At 38.3% G+C, this 25107-nt stretch overlaps 2 protein-coding genes across 2 annotated transcripts; one reads left to right on the forward strand and one right to left on the reverse strand.

Moving 5' to 3' along the window:
* The first annotated feature begins 12230 nt into the window (after nucleotides 1-12230).
* cdcp2 (CUB domain containing protein 2) lies at nucleotides 12231-19642 on the forward strand. Its single transcript, XM_008434395.3, has 6 exons — nucleotides 12231-12938; nucleotides 13179-13526; nucleotides 16215-16556; nucleotides 17271-17624; nucleotides 17853-18031; nucleotides 18590-19642. Exons 1-6 carry the CDS (start codon nucleotides 12872-12874, stop codon nucleotides 18893-18895), a joined length of 1596 nt encoding a protein of 531 aa, XP_008432617.1. The 5' UTR covers nucleotides 12231-12871; the 3' UTR covers nucleotides 18896-19642.
* A 335-nt stretch (nucleotides 19643-19977) lies between these two features.
* tceanc2 (transcription elongation factor A (SII) N-terminal and central domain containing 2) lies at nucleotides 19978-24969 on the reverse strand. Its single transcript, XM_008434392.3, has 4 exons — nucleotides 24562-24969; nucleotides 24333-24474; nucleotides 21691-21884; nucleotides 19978-20977 (listed from the first exon to the last, which is right to left on the reverse strand). The coding sequence occupies exons 1-4, from the start codon at nucleotides 24658-24660 to the stop codon at nucleotides 20789-20791; spliced, it is 624 nt and encodes a 207-aa protein (XP_008432614.1). The 5' UTR covers nucleotides 24661-24969; the 3' UTR covers nucleotides 19978-20788.
* Nucleotides 24970-25107: the final 138 nt, after the last annotated feature.

Below are 25107 nucleotides of genomic sequence, written 5' to 3' on the forward strand. Positions count from 1 at the left end.
GACAGAAGGTTAACAGCTATTGGCCCAGTGTGACTCCTGGGAGGCAGAATGACCAATTTCTGTGTTTAATAGGGTCTAATTAAATCTAAGTCTTGCTCCAAAACATTGGGGTTTTTTTATTGCAATAAAACTGCAAGAGGTTGTTTGCTCTCATATTGTATTACTTTTATGTTGCTTACATTTGTAAATATAAGTGTTGTTTCTCGATTTCCAGTATCTCCCACACTGCAGCGTATTATCATCACTTGTATGTCCTCTGATGAAAGTGTGTTTGTGTCTTTTCTTGCAAAACCACGGATGATGTTTTTGCTCTGTTCCTTCATCTATCAGTGGGCTGTCCGTCTGTGATGACCACTGAAGCTCCATTAGTAACCACAGTCCTGATTGATGTTCCACAGTACTATGATGGAAGGCAGCAACATGCTTATTACAACAACAGTTCACACCACAGAAAAGGGAAATTGCTTTGCCGATGTCCTAAGGCTTAGATTTGAATCAGTGGTGAGCTCAGGAAATGTCAGAAACGTATCTTTTTAAATTTTTTTTTTTAATTTGCTTACAAATGTGCCATATCTCTCGAGGAGAATTTTTTTTGAAAACATGGCTGTTAAGATAATTAGTGAACGTATGGAATCACAGCGAGTTCCTTCATGTAGAACCTTCAGAGACTTTGGACTGGTGAGTTTTTAAACGCAAACCCCAAAATATATATCCATCCATCCATCCATCCATTTTCTTCCGCTTATCCGGGGTCGGGTCGCGGGGGCAGCAGCTTCAGAAGGGAGGCCCAGACTTCCCTCTCCCCAGCCACTTCTTCCAGTTCCTCCGGGGGAATCCGAAGGCGTTCCCAGGCCAGCCGAGAGACGTAATCCCTCCAGCGTGTCCTGGGTCTTCCCCGAGGCCTCCTCCCGGGGGGACGTGCCCGGAACACCTCACCAGGGAGGCGTCCAGGAGGACGCCTCCCAAAATATATAAATGAGCGTAAAGTTCAGTGGAGGAAACTCCAAATGTGAACTGAACCGCAACCATGTCCAAACATGTTTCATGTTTAAAGAAACTTTAACATCCCTTTACAACTTTTAACTGTAGAACCTTCTGCAGCGATGCATTCTGGGTAAAAAATAAAAGTTATTCACTGCATAGCATCGTGATTGTAGAACATGAGGAGCGGAAATGGAACTGCCGAGTCTTCACCCACTTCAACATAAGAGCGTGAATATAAACGTCTGACTGCTTAAAGACTTCTTAACACATGTTGAACTTTATTCAACTGACAGTTTATTTTTTTAAATTAGCTTTAATTAAATTTCTATTTAACTAAAGCTAAGTTTGTTAAACACTTGAGCAAAAATGCTAATGCTTTAAACAAGAGATCACAGCATTCCCATTTCTCTCAACAACTTTGTGAAATACGCTTTATTTTAACGAGAAATTAAGGGGTTACATTAAAGTGGCAGTGAATGGAAGCAGATGAAAATCTAATATTTGTACATGTAATCAGTCTAAGGTTGTGGGTTTAATTTTCCTACACTAGTGTAGCTGTCAAAACATTCTTGTTACAAAAGCACCATCTGTTACGCTACTCAAACTATATAAATCTGCTATTGTTTTTTTGTTGTTTTTTTTCCAACACCTTGTTTGCCCCTAAAAAGTCATAACACGGATAAACAAGCTGTTGTTGATTTAGCTCAGACACTGAGAACAAAAGATGCTGAAGCTAATTATTGTGGGTAAACATGGAAAAGGGACATCTGGAAGGCCTGGTCATTGATTTATTTACTGAAATAATTTAAGGACGTCCGCAGATGTTTTGTGGACAGATGACGCAAAAAATAAAGACCAAGGCAAATTGAAGCATTTTGCTGAAAAAAACATCTTGGATTGCTTTGACTGGCTCCCTGCCATTCATGGTTTGAACTGTCACGAACTGTGCTGCCCTTTTTCCTTGAATGAGGGATTTTATTAAATACTTGTATCATAATCTTGGGATAAGAAGTGTGCTGAGTGGAGAGTGTTTTATGTGGCCATGGATAAATTTGTCCTCTTCATCTGTTTGTTTTCACAAATCTGTTGTGAAGAACACACACAGCTCGGATGTGAAGGTCACTTCAAATGGTCTCTGGATTGTAGATTTCGTCAAAGCGAGCTCTCATCCTGACAGATGGTAATAGTTTTAATTTCCAGTCACACACAGTTCACATGGAGGATCTTTGAAGAAAGCAAGAGTGCTCTCTCCATCCTTTTCTGTGTTGCCAATAAACAGCCAAACATCTGATTAACATGCTGATGATTCCATTTTTAAAAGATGTGCCACTAGGATTTTTTTTTAATCATTTGAAAAACAATAAAAAGACAATTTGTGGTGTATGTTTCAAATGTTTAAGATTTTTCAGGTTTTCACGAAATGTGATGCTGAAAAAAAGGGATGTATGCAGCATGAAGGAGCATATGTTTTCAATTAAGGAGATCTGCTGAAAATAAAACTGAGCATGAAAATGGCAACTTTTTTCATTTAAAAATATTCATCACTGTTCATTTCAGCGGTAGGATTGTTATCTTCATTTATTTTTAAAATGACTTTTAGAATCAGACAGCACATAAATATGGAAGACTTAATTTGTTAAGAAATCAAAGAAAAATATTTTATATAATTCCTGCAAATAAACATAAATCAATGTCAGTAATATTGGATAATGCCCAGTAAACTATCTACTGTGGTTAAGGTGAACTGGTTAAAGTGAAACAAATACAATACAGAGCAGAGCAGCAAAAGGTGTAGTTGGACTATATACAAGGAGAAATTCTACCTTCATGCAAAGTCAACACCCCAACACACACACACACACACAACACCTGTGCATCAGGCAGCAGCTCAGTTGTCACATCAACCGCAAAAGTTAATACCTTTTTTCAGGTGTAGGAAATGCCGTCTTAAGCAGTGAAATCACACAGTATATAGATTAGCAACAGCGTTAGCATGGTTTATTTAAACAATTCCCCAATTGGATTTTGCACAATGAAAAAAGGAATACTTAAACCACAGGAGCATCAAGGTCAGTCACAAGAAGAAAAGAAAAGAAAAGAAAGATGCCACAGCAAATAAAGAAGAAGAGGCTTTGAGGCAGCAGCTAAAGAGAGAAGCTAGAGCTGTTTAATATCAAAAGGTGAGGCATCCTGGACACTGAACAGATGCAAAAGCACAGAAAGCTCAAAGTTAAGCAAAAGAGAAAAAAAACCCTCAGGGAGCAACAACTGAGGCAACACTGAGCACAGTGGCTAGATATGAAATTCACTTTCACAGAAAGAAAAATTCAGTTTTCAGTTTATGCTTTCTGTTATTGACTTATAATAAGCTGAAATTAAATGTGGTTAATTAACTAATATATATCAACTGGGGGTGGCTCAAGGCTAATTAGGTTTAAACAGTGGTCATAAACTTTGCTGTTTTATGAGAGTCCATAGACCCAAAAGCAGATCAAAAACAAAATCAATGGACAGAGAGTGTACAATAAAATCAACGAAAAATGAAAGTCTACATTTTATTTTTGCAGGACACCTCAGCATGAAAAATTAGGCCAATTTTTTTTATTAAACCAATGAGACAAACATTTTTCAAAAGACCATAAAACAATAGTACTGATTTTGAAAAAAGAGCATTTCAGCTTGTTCATTTAGTTCAGGAGCAAACTCTGCATAATTTTCTCCTGTTCCCAGTTTGTCTTCAACCAAATAAGGAGATGCTACTGCCCTCTTTGCCTCTCCCTCCTGCTCTTCTATCAAGAATTCAGGTGATGAGGCAGCCAGAGAGACTGAACCACAGCAAGGCTGCAGGTCCAGGTGACCTGAATGCCTCTGCAGAGCAAAGAAAAGTCACCAATAAGTCATCAGCAACATGTCACATCACGAGAGTCCTATAGAGATTCCTGTTGGTCCACCTGAGTATGCCAAGCAGATATCAGGACATATCAGCGCACCCTGCTCTTAGAAAGCATCAGAGTCAGGGTTTAAAGAGGCCCAACAAGCCGATAAAGAAGTCTGCTTCTGTTCTGGGGACGACTGTGGAACCACTGGAGAAGATGGTGCAAAAAAGGATTCTTCATAAAATCAAGAAAATTGTGGAAAACCTTGAGTATCCTCTTCATAAGACTGCTTTACAAGAACAGTGTGTCTTCAGCCCAAGGTTTCTTTAGATTCACTGTAATACAGACCGCTAGTGGAGATCCTTCCTGCCCACAGCCATCAGCATCAACAAGCACTCTTTGAAGAACCTTGGGCAATGAGTTACACCAACATTTCATATTGAGAAAAACAATAAAAATCACAGAAACATCTGGCCATCTTCTTTAAAGATTTTGATGATAAGCTATCTGAGATGCCATCTAGTGATGTAGTAAAAAAAAAGGAAGCTTGGTGTGGTTTTCCTAAAAGTGTTTTTTGTATCACAGTCAGAGAAACAAGCAATTGGAACAATGCCACTCTACGTTGCACTAAGCACGTTTTTATGTCTGTGAAACAAAAATGGTCATTCTTGAATAATATCTTCCTGCTTTGTATTAATGTAGCCTTTGAATTCATGTGTGTATTTATTAATAAGAGGCAAAGGCGCCACAGACACAGAGGCCAGCTGCCAAAGCATTCATGCCCCAAGACAAATGGGAAGATCACTGGCTCTGCAGCCTGCTGATGAGTACACAGTCTCTTTGATTTTGCATTTGAAATAGAGATGTAAAGCTTGTACCCCGCTGGCCTGTCACTGAACAGTGTCCCTCAAATTAGGGCTTTTGCTGTCTTAGTCCCTCTTATCAATATAACAGTCGCAAGGATTCAGAAACACAACTGAGAATGGTTAACATTGGTTTTCTCTTTAAGTGAAAAGGTTTTGTTTGGGTTTATGTGCCTAAAGAGGGGGATGTGGATGCTGATTAGGATAATGTTGGAGATCATTTGTCTGCACGGTGATGCGGGCTATCTAAAAGAGAGCAGAATGTCATGCAGGAAAGGCTGAGTCGGATTTAAACTGACATTCCTAACCAGTTCCCACATACAAACAGTTCAGGTTATTTTTGAAATCATGCCGTTTGGCAGATGGCATACATTTTTTTCATCATATTTCCTTGCCATTGCCTTATGTACAGTGACACGTGACAAAGTGCATGATAGCTTTGCTGCACCATTTTAGTATTCCAATGCTGCACGTTATTACACCCATTTCCACACATTAACCTTTTCTGAGTTCTTTTCTTACTGTTGTGACCAGACTATGATTAATATGCCTTTGGTCTTGTGTGATAAAATCTTGCCAATCTCCCTCCACGCCTGCCTACAACTCCAGTCACCTTATTATTTTCGAAAGGTTGCATGGTCACCAAGCTTAGATTGTTCCATTTCCCTGCTCTACATCTTATGCTGCACATGTCCCTCCCTCATTCAAATGTGTTTTGTCTGCAGGAATGGAATATGGAAATGCTTCTTCTAGCATGTGTGTGTGTGGGGTGGGGGGGTAGAGGGGTTGTTTCACTATATCATGTAACCATTTCATCAACTTCCCACAAGGGCAGCTTGCGTGAAATCCCTTGGCGGGCTGCAGTTTTCTCCAATGATCTTTTGTAGCAAATGTGAGAATTCAGCTAAACTCCACCACTGTTATGTAAAAAAACAAAAAAAAAAAAGAAAAAAAAAATTGTTTCAAGTACATTTGTCTTTGGATTTTAAGTCCCAAATTTAATTTAGATGTGTATATATTTGTCTTCCATCCATCCATTGCATAGCAGAAATGTTGTTTAGAGATGTTCTTATTTAGGCAAAAGAACAAGTACAAACTTTCTCCCTAAAAAATCATGATATGCCATTGAGTCATAGACATAGACTTCCCAAATGAATAACTCATGAGGAAACCCAAAAAGAAAACAATGCACAGGCTAATTTTTATCATGAGCCATTATGTAATCTACACAAACAACAGCAGTCTTTGTTGCTGGTTTAATGTCCTTGCAAGCAGAAATTATGATAATGATCCCATATTGCAGCATTTTAAACAGCTTAAGTGGAAGTTCCCTGAAAGCTTAGACTTCATGGATGATAATAACAGATTTCAATGTAAAAAACATAATTTAGTTGCTAATGGACAGCAAAAAAAAAAAAGAGAGAAAAACAACAAATGCATTCAGACATGAGTGGTTTAACAATCCAGAGATCTTGTGTATTGGGTTTGGTTGGTCTTGTAACAAACTGAAGGATATGGTAACAGATACAATTAAACTAAAATGTTAATGTGTTAAATTTCTATTATTATTGTTTTAGAATGAGAGGACCCTAAAGGTAAAAAGAAGTGTGCTGGTGCCAATTATCATGAATAGGGGTAATGTACAGAGCTATGTTAACTGCATAAGGAAAAAAAAAAATTATTAAAAAAAAAAAAAATACAATGAAGACATTGGAAAGTTTTGCTGAAGCTAGATTAACAAGAGAGATGAAGACCAAACGTGAGTGACAGTATGGTTTCATGGTAAGAAATACTGATGGACAAGTCAGGTTTTCCAAAAGATCTCTATTTATCTAGAAAACAAATTTGACAGGGTGCCATGATAGGAAATGTCACACTGCCTGACAAAGTCAAATACATGACAAATATTCCTCAAAATGCATTAATACAGTGGAAGTTGTCTTAGCATTACTGCAGAAGCCAATATCTATATTCTTCCTTATAACCACTCTTAGGTAGACAGCCAATCAGATGCAAGGAAAATTAATAGGACGCTTTGTAAATGTCAGGTAGCATGAAGACCTTTTCTTTTGAATATTTTGGTTATGCTGAATAAATAAATTCACATATAGCTGGATTGTTTGCAAATAATTTGGATTCAAATACATCCGCAAATAGATAAATCTGTAAATACTCAACGGTAAATAGGCAGGGGTCCACCGCATTGACGGACAGATTGACGGAAAAAGTTAGCCAACAATTCCCATAAACTTTATGAACTACAAAGTGATCTGTAGTTTGAGACAAAGGAAGTTTAAAGAGAGTCTGCGTAGGCAGTGCAAGGCTCTGGAAAGTTTGCAAGTCAGTAGAAGGAAGATGAAATGAGTTTGAGTGAATGAAGTTGAAAGGAGAAGAGTAGCTAAAAATGTGTGAGTTTTGGCATCTGGAGTAGGGAACGAGAGGTGAAGAAGAGCATGGAGATCGGATGAAGTGGATTGCAAAAAGTAGATAGTAGAAGTTGACTAGCAATCTGTCCAGGGTGCACCCGACCTCTCACCCAATGACCACTGGAGACAGACATCAGCCCCTTATGACCATGCAAAGACAGGTGGCTAGAGACAATAGATGTGTGAATGGTAAGAATGGGCCTGTCTAGTTTTCAGAAGAAATGTTTACCTTAAAATCCTACTGTTAAACTATAAATTAGATGATTGTAGTATAAATCAGCAAAGTTAAGAAAATCAAAACAGAAATCGAAAGAAACTCGTGAGCTAGAATTTGTGAACAGAGTGACAAGCTACGGATTGCCTCAATCTGTAGCTTGGGATACATTGGGATGCTGGTGCTGGAGACAGCACAACTGATGACATCAGATGCAAGAATGAAAACAGTGACAATAACATCAGGAAGGTTTACTGATAATATAGATGAATGTCCACAGGATCTGAAAGACAGGAGGGGAGGTTATGAGATGTGCAATATGCTCTTTTCTGTGCATTTTATTATCAAAAATAATATTGCATAACATGATACTATTATGTTGCCTGTATTGTAGGCCGAATTGCTTCAGGAAGAGATAAAGCTCACATTTTGATTGCTATCCTTTTCTCCTAATTTGTGACAACTCTACATAACCCTACTGAGGATTTGCTGTCTCAAACTCATTTACCTCATTACATATGTATATTATTCTTCGTCTTCTCTTGTAAGACTTCTCTCCAGAAGAGGTTTTATCAAAAGTACAAGCAAATGTATTACTGTTAGCTAAAGTTCAAAACAGCATGGAGAAATGTAATGAAACATTGTTTTGAAGAGGAAAAACTTGAGCAGAAATGCTCAAGAAAATATTTTCAAAAAACACAATGTGACAAGAGCTGCTGCATTGGGAGACGAGAAAGCTAATTAACCCACCAACATCCCGCAGTGCAGTTGGCAAACACTGGGATGTTTCTTTTTCCATAATTCAATTTGTATAACCAACAGAAAAGCTGCCATAACAATGTTATTTCATCTGAAGGAAGACAGTACAGCAGCAGTTGCCAATGGAAGTCTGTCCTTTCTCCTCTTTGCTCCTTAACTCGGATAACAGATTTCATTACGCTCATAACTATAGAAGGAGGCTGAGCTCATTATGGCCCATAATCCAATCTGAGCTCCCTGAATTGGCAGTGCAATGACATAACAATATCGTCCTTGGTCTAGAGAAGGTAGAAACGTTAACAAAATTCCAGCATTGCAGGGGGAAAAAAAAAACATTTCTGGCTGTTAGGCAGCACTCAATGGAATTACAAGGTTGTAGAATAAGAGCTACATTCATATGGCTGAAATAAAAGTAAACAAAGGAAAGCAAAAGAAAACTAATAAATAAACTAGCTGATAAAAAAAAACAACTTCTGGATTATTTATCCAATCCAAATATTGGGTTCAAGTTGCTAGGACAGACGTTGAGTAATTTTAACCAAATATTAGTGGGAAAACTGCCACCAAACATTGAACATCAGTTCTTCACACACTAACATTTAGACCAGATTTGCTCTATAATAATGTAAATGTCAATGAGTTGTTTTAATGATTTTAGTTCACACTTGGAAATTAATTTGTTCACTCAAATTAACAGTCGCATTTTACCTGCTAGCAAGCTAGCACATGCCACTGCTAACTATGTTCAGCATTCACACCTTGACAAAAGAGTTAAGTCAATACAGACGGGCAATGTGTTATACAATGTTAAATGCTATGTATTAGTTTTGAAAATCTTGAAATTTCTTCTTTTAAAATTAAAATCTTAACAAAAATTGGTCAAAATGGTCACCCAGTTTGGGTAGAAAGATATTAAAAAGATAGTCATTTTCAATGATATGCAATGACTTGCAGGCATCACTAAACATCTGTGGATTGTGTTAATAATCTCAGTTAATTCTCAAGAACAGGTTTATTCATTTAAGCTAATATTTATATTTTACCTGTTGAGTGGGTAGCAAAAGCTAAGGCGAATGTTTAACATTCACACTTTGACAAAAGATCTGGTCATAGAGTCAATGGACCTGCAGACACATAATATTTTATACAGTGGTGTTTGTAAAGAACACATTTTGTTAACCAAATTGTTTGTGTGCAAAAAGGTTTTGGTAGGGAGGCTGAGTCAATTTGTCTCCTCACTAATTTGTATCAATATTTGAAACTATGTTTTCATTTAATCCCTTTTCCACATAATTTTCTTCAAAGAGAATGTACCTGTATGGAATGTTATATTAGTAGCTCTCATGCTGCAGTCTCAAAGGAGATTCTAATCTGTCTTGATGTGGAATAAATTCAATGACATAGTTTCCCTAAAGCATACAGACATCAACACATGCTTTTGATTAAAACCTGCCATACACAGCAGCCCTCCAGCTTTTACATTCAGAGCACACATCAGACCTGCAAAACAGCATAAAACCCTGTTTTGGCATAGCAATTGTAATTAATAAGACAAAGTTTTTGCCCTCACTTACTTCATGTGCTTAATGTAGATATCCCAGATCAGTTGCTTGCTAAATGTTTCCCTTTCCTCTTCTAGAAATTTCCAGCAGTTCCAACCTTCATTTTGTGTTTTTCTGAGCATTTCGTTTCCTAATAGGTGATTAAATTGCTCCAAACGCACAATATCTTCCTGAAACACATTGCAGCATTGCCCAGCACCCACATCCTTGAACAATGACGAGCTTCAGGAGAGGACAGAATTAAAATTCAAAGACAAGGCAAGTTCATTTCAGTCTCACAAACCTCTGTGCAAAAAGCACTTGACTGATTTTAATCACATTCTTATTTATTTCAGCTTGGAGCTCGGCATTACTATTTGGGAAGCCTGCAGCGCCTTCATCATTTTGTTGGTATGGTGCAACAGCGCCATCTAGTAGCCCAGTGCTGGAATTAAAGGAGACCCGCCAAAGCTATTAGATGTCAGTCTAAAAGCTCTGCCTTCACAGCACTGCTGAACAGCAAACATTAATTTGCAGAGTATGGTTTCACTAAGAGTGCTTTATCTCCCTGTTTGTTATCCACCCCATTCAGTCAGTGTTATTGTATACATCTATCTGCACTTTTGAGCTATAAGACTGCCAAACAGGGGGAGTGAGTCATGGAATACGATTGGCATTTGGCAAATACAGGAAAATATCCATCTGAGAGCCTCTGCATTATGTTCCTTAGAATGAGAAATGAGAATGTAAACAAAATTTGCATTGAAAAAGGTGGTTTCTTTCTCAGAGATGACCTCTTTTGTTTACTGCTCTGACTCCTATAAAGAGCTAAAATCTAAACAAGGAATAATTCACATGCAGTACCTTAAAAAAGTATTCATACCCTTTGACCGTTTTAAGTTGCATCAAATTACAAAAGCACATTTTGATGTACTTATTAGGATTGCATGTGATAAACCAACAAAAAGTAGTGCATAATTGTGAAGTGGACAGAAAATTATACATGAATTCCAAAATAGTTTTTTGTTAAATGTTACATGCAAGTCAATTATTTTTCCTTTTTTTCAGAGGACTGTTTATGGTCTGAAAATAGGGTGCTTTTCTATAGCAGCACTGGGAAATTATAGTCGATGGTATGTTGGACTGAGCTGAATTCAGGGCAATCCTGGACAGAAATTTGTTAGAGAAGAGATGTCCAGCTCTGCAACTTTTGGATGAATTCCTTCTACAAACCACCTGAATCAAATGAACTGCTCGTTACCAGGCGCTCTGCAGACCTGAGTGACATACTGATGAGGGAGTTTAACCATTGGATTCAGGTGTGTTGGAGCAGGAATGCATCCAAAAGGCGTAGGATAATATCTCCAGCTCCCCGTGATGGAGGCTGCAGGAGACTTGAGTCTATGGCGGTAGGTAGTGTGCCCTCCAGCAGGACAACAGGTCTATAACCTAAAGTGAAATAGTTTGTATCATATCCATGTGCTACAATGACCCTTTCAAAGACCAGACCTAACATTCAATTAAAATCTGTGGTAAGACTTGAAAATTGATGTTCGCAATTGAGCTCCATTTTAATCTGATGGAGCTTGAGGTGTTTCAGAACGGGGGGGCAAAAAATTATTCTCATGTGCAAAACGTGGAGGGACATCTTAATGAGCCTGCATTAATAATATTGACTGCTGTTGCAAACAAGAAATAAAATTTTCTGACATTTTTGGGAAAAGTTCTAAAAACCACATTCATCACATTCTTCCTGTACGCACTGCTTTGTATTGACCTACCACATAAAGTCTAAGTAAAATAATTGACAAAATATAAGAACATTAAAGGGATATGCATACTTTTGCAACTATTTTATGTCACCAGAAACACCCTTTTCACAAGCACAACTGTAATTATGTTGTATTATTAGCACAGCCCTCTGCATGGCCAAACTATTTTCATTAGAAACTGAATTGGTTTGTGGCGTAGCTTCATGAGCTCATTATGGTTGTGCTATAAAAGCAGACTGTTACGACTGGATTAAATGTGTGGGCTAATCTTTATTGCAGTTGTTTCCCTCATCTGAAACACTTTTTTTGATGTTTAAAGGGGGGTTATTATGTAAAACCGACTTTTTTAAGCTTTGTATAATGTTGTGCCCTCATCAAAAACATACCTGGAGTATTGCTTTAGTTCTTCCATGCAAGTTTGAGAAATCCTTCAATCTCCTGCGAGAGTTTAAAGCAGCGGTGTCCAAAGTCGGTCCTCGAGGGCCACCGTCCTGCACGTTTTAGTTCTCTCCCTGGTGGTAGTAACAACCTTTTCGCCAGGTCAATGTTCCTCTTAGGCCTTCTAACGAGCCATCATTTGATCCAGGTGTGTTAAGCCAAGGAGAGAACTAAAACATGCTGGATGTCGGCCCTCGAGGACCGACTTTGGGCACCCCTGGTTTAAAGAGGTGCCTAAACACTTGCTCCCATAAAGCGTACCCCGTCTCTGCGCCTTCTCCTCTCTCCTCCACCAGACTAGTGACAGCAACAATTAGCAAACACCTGGTGGAACTGCGCATCTGCTGAGGTCATCATACAAACTTCGTCTCAATCCAACGCACCTCAGAACAGTTGCTAACGGCATAACAGAGGAGCATTGTTGTGATGAGGAGCTAAAGGCAGAGTGTTGGAAACACTACGATCTTCTTAAAGAGACAGAAGCTCATTTTCAAGGCATCCAATAAGGTCATTTTTTAAAGCTATGTTTGACATTTTTAAAGCAACTTCAGGTAATGCACTTGATTGTGGAAAATACATAACGCCATCACTTTAACAACATCTTAGCCCAGTTCACACATTCTTTTTTATTTCTCATGCAACTCTGACAGAAGTATTTGTTATTATAAAATGCATTTTCTCTGTCTGTCTCAAGGCCCCTCCCAGCTGGTTGTCTGACAGTGTTTGTGTGCACTCTGCCATCATTAAAAATGCATAACCTCTCTGCAAACAGTGTCCTGACAAGCATCTAGAGCTCACTGGATATCAGTCATTAAAATTTAGCAAAGAGGCCAAAGCCGCAGCCTGTAGGTGGATAGGCATCAGGTTCCCTCATTCAGGCAATGGATAAATTTTTCAAAGTCCTATTACCTCAAGGCGGTGCACTGTGACATTACAGTTGTGTGTCTCGGCTGGAAAAGCAGTCGAGGTTTCAGAAAAGCCGAATCCACAATAACAATATGAGTCTCGGGGTGGCTATACTGATTCATTTACTACTGTTGGTTGACAGGGCTTATACTAAAAAAGGTGAGTTGTCGTTTTTTATCCTGATGGAATACTATTTAGACTTAATAGGAGTGTTTTATTTTGCAGAGGCTATATATACAGATAAAGCTGGGCCTCCATTGTTCAAAGTCAGAGTGTAATACAATTTCATGGATTGTATCAGCTGGCAAGAAAACAATGATATCAGTCAGGGATAAGCGGTAAGCCTTTCCATATCTTTTCCTCTGAGCTAAAATAAAGCATTGCTTTTGTAATTTCTAGGTGTCAAATGTGGAGGCATCCTCTCCGCTCCGTCAGGTAACATTTCCAGCCCAAACTTCCCAGGCCTGTATCCCTACAACATTGACTGCTCCTGGCTGATTGTAGTGGCTGAAGGCTCCTCCGTCCTCCTCACCTTTCACCACTTTGAGCTGGAGTACCACACCAGCTGTGCTTACGACTACATCAAAATATACAACGGCATATCTGAGGACGAGGGGAACCTCCTTGGGACATTTTGTGGTGACATTTCCCCACCTCAGTTCACCTCTTCTTGGAATGTCATGTCCATTATTTTCCATTCGGACCGCCATGTGGCCCACAGGGGCTTCAGTGTTGGCTACAGAAAAGGTAAGGGGTTAGATTTAATGTAACATGACAGATATATTGGGGCTAAACTCTGCAAAACTTCTGCTGATTTTGTATCTCATAGATTGTACCTAAACATCCTGGCCTTGTATGCATGTCTAGAATTTAGATACAACAATCTTAGACTGCTTTCAAAGTTTTCTATTGAGTTTAAACATTTTTACTCTTAATGTGTGTAAAATAATGCCCTTTGTAGACTGTTGTCAAACAACCTCAAAGGCAGAGTGGTATAGTTGAGCCCCAAAATTATACAGACCTGGTAGATTTAGGTTTAAAGTAATCTTTTAATTTTGTCAACTTGCTTTTCCTCCCAAGGGGTAATTTTAAGCTTTTTATGTGGCCCAGGCAATGTCCCAACTTTATTTGGCTCCCTTCAAAGCAAAGATAAGAGTGATAGCAATTAACCTCCAACAGGGCAACGATCCTACTCAAGCATTCATTTTATGTTTTACAAGGATAATAAAGAATCATCACCGAGAATAAATCATCAAACTATCAGTGGAAATACAGAAAAAGATAGTCGGCCATTATAACAAGGGCAGTGGAGTACAATAGACTCCCAGTATTCGCATATGATGTTAGGGACCACAATCACCAGCAAATATATGAAATCCGTGAATATTTAAGACCCCATCTTATAATGCTTGTAGCCGCATATTTCAATAGTTCAAACACCAAATATGCCTTAGCACACACCACAGACACTGGCTACCCTACTGAAGAGGACAGCATTAACAGCCTTCTCTTTGGGGTATAGAATCAGTGCCAATAATTGGCCTGTCAATCATTCTAGGAGGGTTTGTCAGCAATTGACCAATTGGCAGTCGCTATTTGTTTCAAAGTACGTGCCCTTATGCCCCCAACAACGAAACCCGCTAATTGGACTATTAATTCTGACAACTTTGGTTAAATGCTGCTTGAGTTCATATTTGCTCTCAAGTGAAATATTGTTAGTTCCTGTTCCTTTTCAAATTCATCCTAGAGCCAAGGTTCATGACAAAGGCAGGGAGATTTTGCTGTGACAATGACGACGGTGCTGTGGACATTGTGTACAAAGCTGGTTCCCGTCTCTTTCAAGCAAGGACGACTCATTCCTCACAGATAAAGCCCATCAAAAAAAGCTTTCTTATTTTTGAAAGCCTTTGGGAAAAAGATGAAAGAGTATTTTTGAAATGAGGACGTGGATTTTAGATTTCAGAATTCAAAATTGACAGTCAGAGCATGTGACGTTTCTGTATTTTTCAAAACTTTTAAAGACTAAAAAGAGCCATGTGAAAAGAGAATGACAATTCTGGAGAGAAACATCAGCCATGTTGTAGACAACTGGAGGACTCACAGCAGATAATCTTCCAACGGGGCAATGATCCTATACTGCCAACGTGTTCATTGTATGTTTTACAATGACAATAAAGAATTTAATCTAATCTAATGTACTTAGCAAAAAAATCAACATAAATGTTTTTGGAAAGGTTAAAGTTTAGACTTAAATCAGATCCTGAGATTTTTGGGGGCCTAAGATATTTGACCAGACCGAGAAAAGCAAAAGTAAACAATGGAGAACTGACTTTTGTTAATTGCTTGCCAAAATGGACCAGCAAGCAGTCAAACACAACTTTCAACTTTGGACATTAGACTTCTTTTGCCTTCGAAATATGCCTGAGGAGCTTCAATGGTTCTTTGATCTTTCTCAGATTACAACAGCATTTTAAAAGATATGCTTCACATTTCAACAAGTAACCTTTTTTTTTTTACAATATTTGATTAGGGGTCAGAGTGTAGAGAAGTGAAGGCTTTAACTATAGACAAGGGAAATTTTACTTCCACACAGGTCAAATCTGAGAAGGTAAGGAGAAATGCAGAATAAAAAATAGCAATTAGAATTTATTTGCATTTCCAGAAAGTATTCACTGTGCCTTAGTTTTTCGGCATTTTAGTTTTATACCCTTCAGTGCATTATAACAACAAAGTGAAAAAAGTTGAAATTGGTGCAATTTTATTGAAAATTAAAAAAGAAAACCACAAATACTGTGTACTATATAAGCATTCGCAGCCTTTACTCTACACTTGTCTGAGCACCTTCAGCAGCAATCACTACCTCGAGTCTTTTATATGCCTCCCTCTACAAACTTGGCCTCCTGTGTGGGGCATTTTCTGCTGTTTTTCTCTGGAGATGCTCTCTGGCTCAGTCAGACTTAATGTAAAGAGTAAGTAAAAGGTCTTGGTCTTTACAGCGATGCTCAATTAGATGAAAGTTCATCCTCTGACTGGGCTGCTCAAAGATATTTGCCGACGGCTCCTGATGCCAGTGTTTGTGAGCTTGGCTGTGGGCTTTGGGTCACTGTCGTATAAATCTCCCAAATTCTTGCTTACGTACATAAATAAGGGAGATGTTTGATGACATGATCCACATTGAGTGATGGTTTCTGGTTATCCAATATTCAGTCATGGTAAACAGAAATACAGCCAAGGATTTTATGCACTGGAACATATATTTGTGGTTTGCTTATATTCTTTTATTAACTGTTGGTAAAAGAATATAATTCTGTTATATAACAGAAAACAATGCTGTTTGTTTTCATAAACTCAAGATTCTACAAGATTCTCCTCCTAAAAGGCATTTTTCTTATCATATAACAGTTTTGTTCCCTTTTTGCCTCCTATCCTCACTAGACATGTGTGGTGGAGTGTTGACTGGACTATCCGGTGTCATTTCCAGCCCAGGCTACCCTCAGGAGTACAGCAACAATGCAGACTGCTCCTGGACAATCCACATGTCAAATACAAGTGTTGTCACCTTGGTCTTCCTGGACTTCCAGCTGGAGAACAACGAGGGATGTAACTTTGACTTTGTTGCCCTGTTCGATGGGTCAACAGTCAACCACCGCCATCTCGGCAAATACTGTGGGACAGATAAACCCCCCAACACAGTCACTACTGCTAACCAACTCCTGGTAGTCTTCAAGTCGGATTTCAACATTGGTGGGCGAGGCTTCAAGGCTTACTATTACTCAGGTAAGAACATTTCCTAGACTAACTGTCAATAGAGTGGAAAATAAAGAAAGCATCGAATTAAAAAAAGCTCATTGATGATGCTGAATGTCTAAAACAAGTCACTTGAAGGACAAAAAAGATGATTCAAATCGAATCCTTTGAATTTCATAAAAAATTCTGCAACAATGTGAAAACCCATTAGTGGTCCAGTCAAAGTCCAGACTGGAACGCATGTGAGTGTGACTTTGTTGAGTGTAAATCTAAAGGCATGGACAATGTGCACAAATGTTATGTCTGGCTTAAATATTTCATTTTTTGTCTCCATTGCAGCTATGAGTTTTTGATCGATACCAGATCGATATCTGTACCGTGTTCCATATATAGCTGTTCCATGGTTGCGCTGCGATGCTATATAACCTTACATCAATCTCCAGTTTTTTTTACCCCTAGAGAATTAACTACTTGCTGCTAGATTTCGTATGGACGAGTTAAACTTTAGAATGCATAACCTACTCATTAAGTTTGTGCAATGCAAGTAAACAAATGAGTCAGATTCCCAAAAGTGGAAACCTATAAACTTAAAGCGAGTCCTCATAAACTTCAATTACCTGCTATAAACTTTAGCTTTTAATTTTAAGACCGTTTTAAATAGCACCCTTGAAAGGAAGTAGTAAAGTAAACACAGAACAGAAACCTTAATGAAGATGGCTAACTACTGTCATTTACTTCAAATAGGTGAATGCCAACAAGTTCTATCGGCTGTGAGCGGCAACTTCAGCAGCCCACATTTCCCCAACATCTACCCGAACAACATCAACTGCCACTGGAGCATCACCCTGGAAGCCGGGTACCGCATCAAGCTCTTCTTTCCTGTCATGGACCTGGAGGGCCGCAACAGTCTGTCAGACGAGTGCGACTACGACTCGGTGTCGGTGTATGACGGGGACAGCCAGGCGGACACGCTGATGGGGCGCTGGTGCGGCCGGGAGCAGCCTTCCTCCCTCGTTTCCAAGGGGAACAAGCTGCTGGTTGTCCTCAGCACAGACAGAAACGAAGCTCACAGAGGGTTCACCGCTTCTTATCTAGGAGGTAAATGTGTTTGTGTTTGTCTTTTATCAGGAGCTAATGGGACTATTAATTGAGTGTATCCTGTGGGGACTGCAGGTTAAAGATATGTACTCCCCACTGAGTACACTGTTTGCAGTATTAATCCCAACTAAATTTGCTCTTTAAATTCTAAACATTCATCCCAGCAAACAGCTCTCCTCTGTGTCGTTCCTATTCTGCTCACGAAATGCTTGCATATGTTTTCCTCAGTGGTGCCGGTGAACGTCAGCTGCACCAGATCAGAGTTTACCATCCTGATCCCTCAACGGTCGCTACCTCAGCTGGACCGAGAGAGCATCTACCTTGGAAACCCGACATGCACAGCTCAGCTGACAACCACCTCATATAAAATACTGGCCCAGTTTGTCAACTGTGGTACAGCCAGCCAGGTAACTGGCTCTCATACTCTACTACACCATGAAATGATTTCTTGTTTAAAAAATAATTTGCTTTTGCAAAGATCTGCAAAGACGGAGGTGGAATATATAAAAAAAAGGTTGAATATTTTAGTTTTAGGGTTTTAGATTTAAAAGCAGACTTAAAAAAATAACAACTGCAAGCAGTTATTTCAAGCCCGACCCAACAAGTCGGCCCCGCCCCGCAAACCCTGCTCTCCACATTCCCACCAGGCATCTCTTAGCATGTGGACCAAGTTAAGGATTTGCAGGACAGTGATTAACTTCTTAAAGGTGTTGCCATTATAATATGTTTATTCTATGGTTGGTAGAGTACAAGTAACTCGCATCTAAAATATATGAATCTATATTTTATAAATAAATGACCAAATCATGTCAAGGTCATGTCTACACATAGAATAACGTGAAGCTTTTATCATGTCCAAGGATTCAACGCCTTTTAAACCAGTGCCATGATTTATAGGACATGCAGCTGATAAAACGTGGCTAAACTTATTTTGCACCCATTTTGTGACTAATAATCCTTTACAGAAACACCGCAACATCACCATGCTGGTGAACAAGCTCTACATTGATTTCTCTGATGGGAAGCAGCAGAACGTGCAGGAATACAAGGTGCAGTGCGACGCCTTAAGGAAGGTCGCGTCTGTGTCAATCATTTCTGCGGAGGAGCGACGGCTGGAGGAGCAGGCCCAGCAGGCGGAAAGCGACAACAGCGGGTACGTGGCAGAACCAGAGGCAGAACCTCATGACTTGAGTGATATTGTCTTCATCAGCATCTGTGTTCTGGCTGTCATCCTCATGGTGATAGCGATTGTTTGGTTGGTGCTTCTTTAGTGAGTTACACGGAGATCACCAACAAGTTCTTAAGTCTCGATTAATTTTTATACAAAAAAAAATAAAAAATTGAAAAGAAAACATCATTTTATGACGCTGACACTGCTCTCTACATATACATATGCTTTGCACAGAAATGTGCACCAGTAAACTTTTCTGAATGTGTCATAATAAACCAAGTTCTACTAACAAAAATTTTAACTTCTAACTCAGTGCAGATTCATTTACAAACATTTTGTACTTTTGATTGTTTTGTACATAGATTTTTCAGGTACATAAAGGAACTGCCAGCTATGTAAGGTTCTCTATCCAACTTGCATCAATGAATGTGATTCAAGTTGTGCTGGGGATGCTACTTAAGTGCTTTGGCAACCAAATATTTAATGTGACTTTCTAGAAGCTAACTAGTTAATTTGTGAAATGTGGTTGTGTATCTTTTTTTTTTAGCAGTGTGATAACTCTTAAGACAATTTTTCTAGCTACTTTCTGACTTAGACATTGAAAAACCTAAGATGGCTTTGTAGGAGTACTTTGGGGGATGAAAATATGATTTTAGTTTATTTTTGTTTTTGTAAGGTTTTATGAAAATGTTTTGCTATTAAATACAATATAAAACATGGTCTGTTTTGCATTTTCTACAAGTGACATGTTCAAGACATTGTAATAATAACCCCAAAAATCTGAGAAGACATTTTACTAACTACTTTTTAATTATTTTGGTACAGTGAATCACAGAGATCCTGTCCAATCAGGCTTTTCCAAAAGTTCAGGTTCAAACTTTGATTTGATACATTCTTCCACAAGGTTTGAGGAGATTGCACTTTCATACTAAGGTCTTGCAAACCAACTGAACTCAAGATTAAACGCTAAAACTAAATCAAAAGGTGATTTAGCAAAAACTAGTGGTTAAAGGGCATTTATGCAGCCAGTTTTTGTGTGTGTTTTCCCCCTCTGATAAATTACTTTTTCCACCTGAATGGCACAAAATATATCATGTTATAAAATGATATATTCTGTAATTATTACAGTACTATTTTTACATCTGATTTTAACAGGGCTGTGTGTGTGTGTTTGAGCCAAAGTGTTTTTAAGATTTTTAATTTTCAGACAAAGTTGAACTGGCAAGAGGTGAATCCACAAAGAAGTTTGATCTGTTCTTCTCCACTTGTCATGATAAAGTGTCTTTGGAAAACTTATTGAACTCATATAAAGGGTCACTAGTGTTAGATACAATTTATCTTCCAGAAGTAGCATTGTAGCGCTGTTAATGTGCTACACCAGCGGTGACCAGGTCAAGAGCTACTATCCTGCAACTTTAAGATGCATTCTTTCTCACACCAGACTCAAATGACTGAAGTCTCTCATATTCAATTATTCTGATCTGCATATGCCCCTTAATGAGCCATTCATTCAATTCAGGTGTGTTTGAGAAGGGATGTATCAAAAAGTTGCAGGATAGCCGTCAAGGACTACATTTGAGCTGTGCTAAATAATTGGTGAATTAACCTTTACTATAAAAAAACCTCTAAGGCAACACACACAAAAAAAAGAAACATGTATGTTTACAATCCAAATTTCATTAATGAATTTTGTATTTAATTGACATTTTTTTCAGTCAGTTTTAAAACAAAATTAATGACATATGGTACAGTATCGTGTAAGTGGAGGTATGCTTGTAAGGTTTTGTAAGGTTTTACAAAACCTTATTAAAATTAGAGCATTTACTCATTAAACAGCGTACATTTATTGGTGTGCCTCAAAGTACAAAAATATTCTGTATTTTCTCAGCCAACAGAGAACACGATTAAAGACTAAAAATAAAATAGAAAAAAATTCACAGGCATTAAAATCTCTTCCATAAGAGGTCAGAGTCACAGTCCAACTTGTAGTCACTTATTTTTTGTACTTCAAAACCAGCTGGCTGACTGATATTTTGCCGTCCTTTACTTCACTCCTAACGTCAGGGTTGTGTTTGAAGGCGAACACCAGCGCCCTGATTGTCCGTCTGTATGAGCTGCTGACTAACCGGGAGCTCTGGTGGAAAACTTCTCTCTCTATGTTGTCTATCAGACCACAGTCCTCCTGTATCACATACAGACCAACAGACAAAAAATACTTTTCAATTCAGTTAGTTCAACAATCTGTAGGAATGAAATACAAAATGACCAAAGTGTTAGGAAGTAAACCAGCAAATATTAAAAAGACGATGATCACAGAATATGAAACCAACAAACCTGATTTGAACAAATAGCTCAGGTTTGTTACAATTTCAGCTAACAAGTACAGAATTTGGTGAGAGTCTCACTTGTTCCTACTAAATCTCCAAGAAGAGATTAACTATAGTAAAATAAACAAGACACCTTAAAGGATTAAAATATATCCTATTTTTTATTGCTATTGTGAAAGATTTCTTATTCTTACCTGTATTTATCACTTAATGATCATGATAAATCCAAATTATGTCTGAAATCCACTTAAAGCTGTCTGTATTGTCAAAATTGCAATTTACATGTTTTACTCCACCATTTATTCCATGAAAGCATCAATAAATATCAAGAAATTCACAATTATTTAAAAAAATGCACGTACTTTGTGCAGTTTAGTGATAAAAATCTAATTTCTTTATGGATTTGGAGTCCTGAAGAAGACCATTTAAAAATGTGTAGTCTTGTTTTCAAGCAGAATTTGGTTTTGTGGGTTTATGATTACTGTGCCATGCAGCCAAAGCCATGCAGATACCCAAAAAGATGGTAAACGTGTGAAATGCCATTGAAGTTCTTTGTCCTGTTTCTCACCTTGACCTCCAGTGCTTCAGACAGCATTCTCCGAGCGTTGCTCCTGAGCCCTTCAGACTGTTTGTCAGAGCGCACTTCAATAGACGGCTTATTTGAATTCTCCTCAATGAAAGTCCTCCAGTCAGTGTAAACTTTTGCTGCCAGAGAACTCACCTCAGGGTCTGGATGCTTCCGTACTTTGTTGACAGTGTGACCTAGGAAAAAAAAAACCCAGAAGGATTAATTTAGCCTCAGGTTAGTAAGCAATAAGCTTGTGACAAACTGGACTTTCAACAATAAAGAGTAAGTAATATTTAAGACTGAGTTTTGAACTTCGTCCAAAATGAAGACGTATGGTAAATCTGCTAAAAGTGCAGCACAAACGTATTTTAACCTTAGATATCTTCTGCTTTTAGCTTTTCATCTTACTTAAATGTTTCATATCCTTAAACAACTTTAAATATCAGACAAGCTGAATAAACACAAAAATAATTGGCAATTAATCAAAGTTTTTAACAGTAATTACCACACTAGATTTATTTTTCCTTTGTTTCTTTCAAGCAATAAAGAAAAAGTATCCTTGGCGGTCAAAATGCTTAGTAGCAGTTAGTAGCATTGTCAACTTGCACCAAGAGTGTTCAAATCCCTTTCTGGGATCTTTCTGCAATGAGTCTGCATGATCCTCAGAGAAGGACCCATGATTCGCTGGAGGGATTATTCGTTTCTCAGCTGGACTGGGAACGCCTTGGAGAGACGGAAGTCTGGTCTTTTCTGCTTAGGCTGCCAGATTTGGCCAAAAACATTAGATGGATTACTTATTATGTTGTAATAAATCAACTATGACTGCATACAGGGGTGAAAGTAGTTTTAAATTCTTGGGGGTACTATGACAAAAAAATAAAAAATAAAAAAATAAAATTATATATATATATATATATAGCTCTTGAATTGCTACAAAATAAAGCTGTATTTCCTTCAGCCCACTGACTGCAATGTTGACACCTTGAGATGCCATGAGACCTAAATTCTGAACATCATGGCATGGAGTGCATCCCAGTTTTCCATGTCTGGAATATAACCATTCATTTTATATTTTAAACTGGTTCTATTGATTCTGTGTCCAGACAGAAGGATAATCAGTAGCGTAGCATCATGACCTGTTTGTTCTGAAGATCCTGCAGCTTCCACTTCTCTTCCTAACATGGCGCCTCCTCACCCTGACTCTCATACTGATAGGAGGAACCACAGAGCTCTGTTAGGTTAAAACCACAACTTCTGAAGTTGGGATGTTTTTCCTCCAACAGGTTCCAGAGGAATCACCTCAAACCAGATGTTGGACTGGATTTTATTTCAATGTCATTTGTGAATGTTAGATCTTCATTTTCAACAGTGGAGCTATAAAGGTTGAAAAAGGTTATTATTTTGGAGAAAATCTCATTAACATCAATATGTCCACTAAATAAGAGGCAAAAAAACAAAATTGTTTGATAAAGGAAAAGCCTCTCAGACTCTGAGCCCAACAGCACCAAACTATTTTTTATATTAGACAATTAATTTAATTTCACATAATTATCACGGTAGAAGCCATTTGTTTGTTAAATACTTAATGAAACGTATTTACCGTGTTTGATGTTTGTTGTGATTGACGTATAGTCACAAAGAACGACGTAATTAGTCCAAGTTTGTGTTTATTGAATGTTCAGAAACTACAGCGGCTGTGAAAGGTAAAACAACCCGAACAGGTGATCAACTCTAAACCACTCGCACCTTTTTACACTCGTTGGACCCGTTGCCATGGCAACCTCCTGCGCTCCACAAGCCGACTAGAGATTACGTCAAAAACATTCAGTCCGTTACGATATCAGGTTTTCAGGCTTGATATTTATTTTTGCGATCATTAATAAGCTCCCTGAACACAGCGGTGGTTGATTAGTTCATTTTAAACTCCTGCTCTGCTAGCTATTTTGGTAATGGAACCGAAACGCACAGAATTGCGCAACACCTTGTTGAAACAATAATCACTCAGATTTATTATTGTTGTTTGATCATTAATTTGAACACGTTTTGTTGATTTTTGTTGTTGTTGTTCTTTTATAAAGTTACGAACGTTTTGATAAGGAGTCAGAGGAGGACGTGCTGCTCTCAGCCTCCTGGCGGCGTTCAAGTCTGTCACCTCATGCCGAGATCGATTCAAAACTTTCTGAGATCGTCGTGTTGCACCGCTGCTCTAGTAAAGCACGAAGAGTTCAGAAACAATATGAAATGGGAAAAAAGTTATTTATTAACTGATTAAGTCGTGTTTTAGATTGTTCTTGAAAAACTAATCAGTCACGGCTAATTAGAGGGCGCACTCGCGGCTGCACAGCGAACCCATTGATATTTTCTACAGCAGACAGTTGCTCCCCTCTCTTGCAGGTACTGCGTACCCCCGCTAAATCTTTTAGGGGTACGCAGTACCCTGCCGTAGCCCCTTACTTTCACCCGTGACTGCATAACTTTGGGCTATATTTCTTTATATAGTAATAGAAAATGGCCAGTATTTCAGGGCCAAAATTAATTATCTTGTTTGTATTTTGACCGTTTAATAACATATCTCTTCTGTGTGGAATATCAAACCAACAAAGAGCAGAAAATTATGATTGAAAGATTTCCCCTGTACATACCTATTTTAGTGGACCTGAGCACTTCTTTGGATGGGATCTTCTTGCTCAGCTCAGTCAGGGCGTCTATCAGGTTCTCCTTGCTCTGATCTGGCAGTTCTAGCGTCGACTTGTAACGTAGGATGTCCTCAATCACAACTACCCTCTTGAAGAAACATTATGAATGGTCTGTCATCAGTTTTAAATGTAGAAACGTATGTTGTTTTTATTCACACTATGCTTAATATCTCACCCGTAGAGACTCAATTGTAGCTTGTCTGTAAACTCGCTCGCCGCTCTTCGGTTGGTTGGGTGTTTCTCCCTTGGGGAGCCGAACGACAAACTTGTCCATCTTCAAATAAAAGTATTTCTTCAGCTACAGCTTGTTAGCGTTAGCGGAAGTAAGCTAACCACTGCTAACGGATTCAGTTTGCTAGATAAGAAATATGTTCTCGTTAAATAATTTGCAATTAATATTAAAGAGAGATTTTATAAATTTGATCATGCCATTTGTTTGCACTCTCTAACCATGTTTACGTGTGAGAAAATAGTAAAAAAAATAGTGTCAAAATAGTGTCAATAATGAAGTTGAAATACCGACGAAAGCCTGTTTGTAGCAGAAATTATGTTGCCTTCAGGTATTTGGAGGAAATAAATGTCTCGGTTGAAATAATCAACTAGTATAAAATGATGAAATGACTGTCAAGTAAAAATAACTAAAGAAAAGAATAACATTTGTAGGTGCACTGATATTTATATTTATATTTTTAGATGTTTCCTTTACCTCATACAATATCCA

This window comes from Poecilia reticulata, chromosome 17, assembly GCF_904066995.2.
Source record: "Poecilia reticulata chromosome 17, P_reticulata-male-v2, whole genome shotgun sequence".
In the NCBI taxonomy this organism is placed as follows: Eukaryota; Metazoa; Chordata; class Actinopteri; order Cyprinodontiformes; family Poeciliidae; genus Poecilia; species Poecilia reticulata.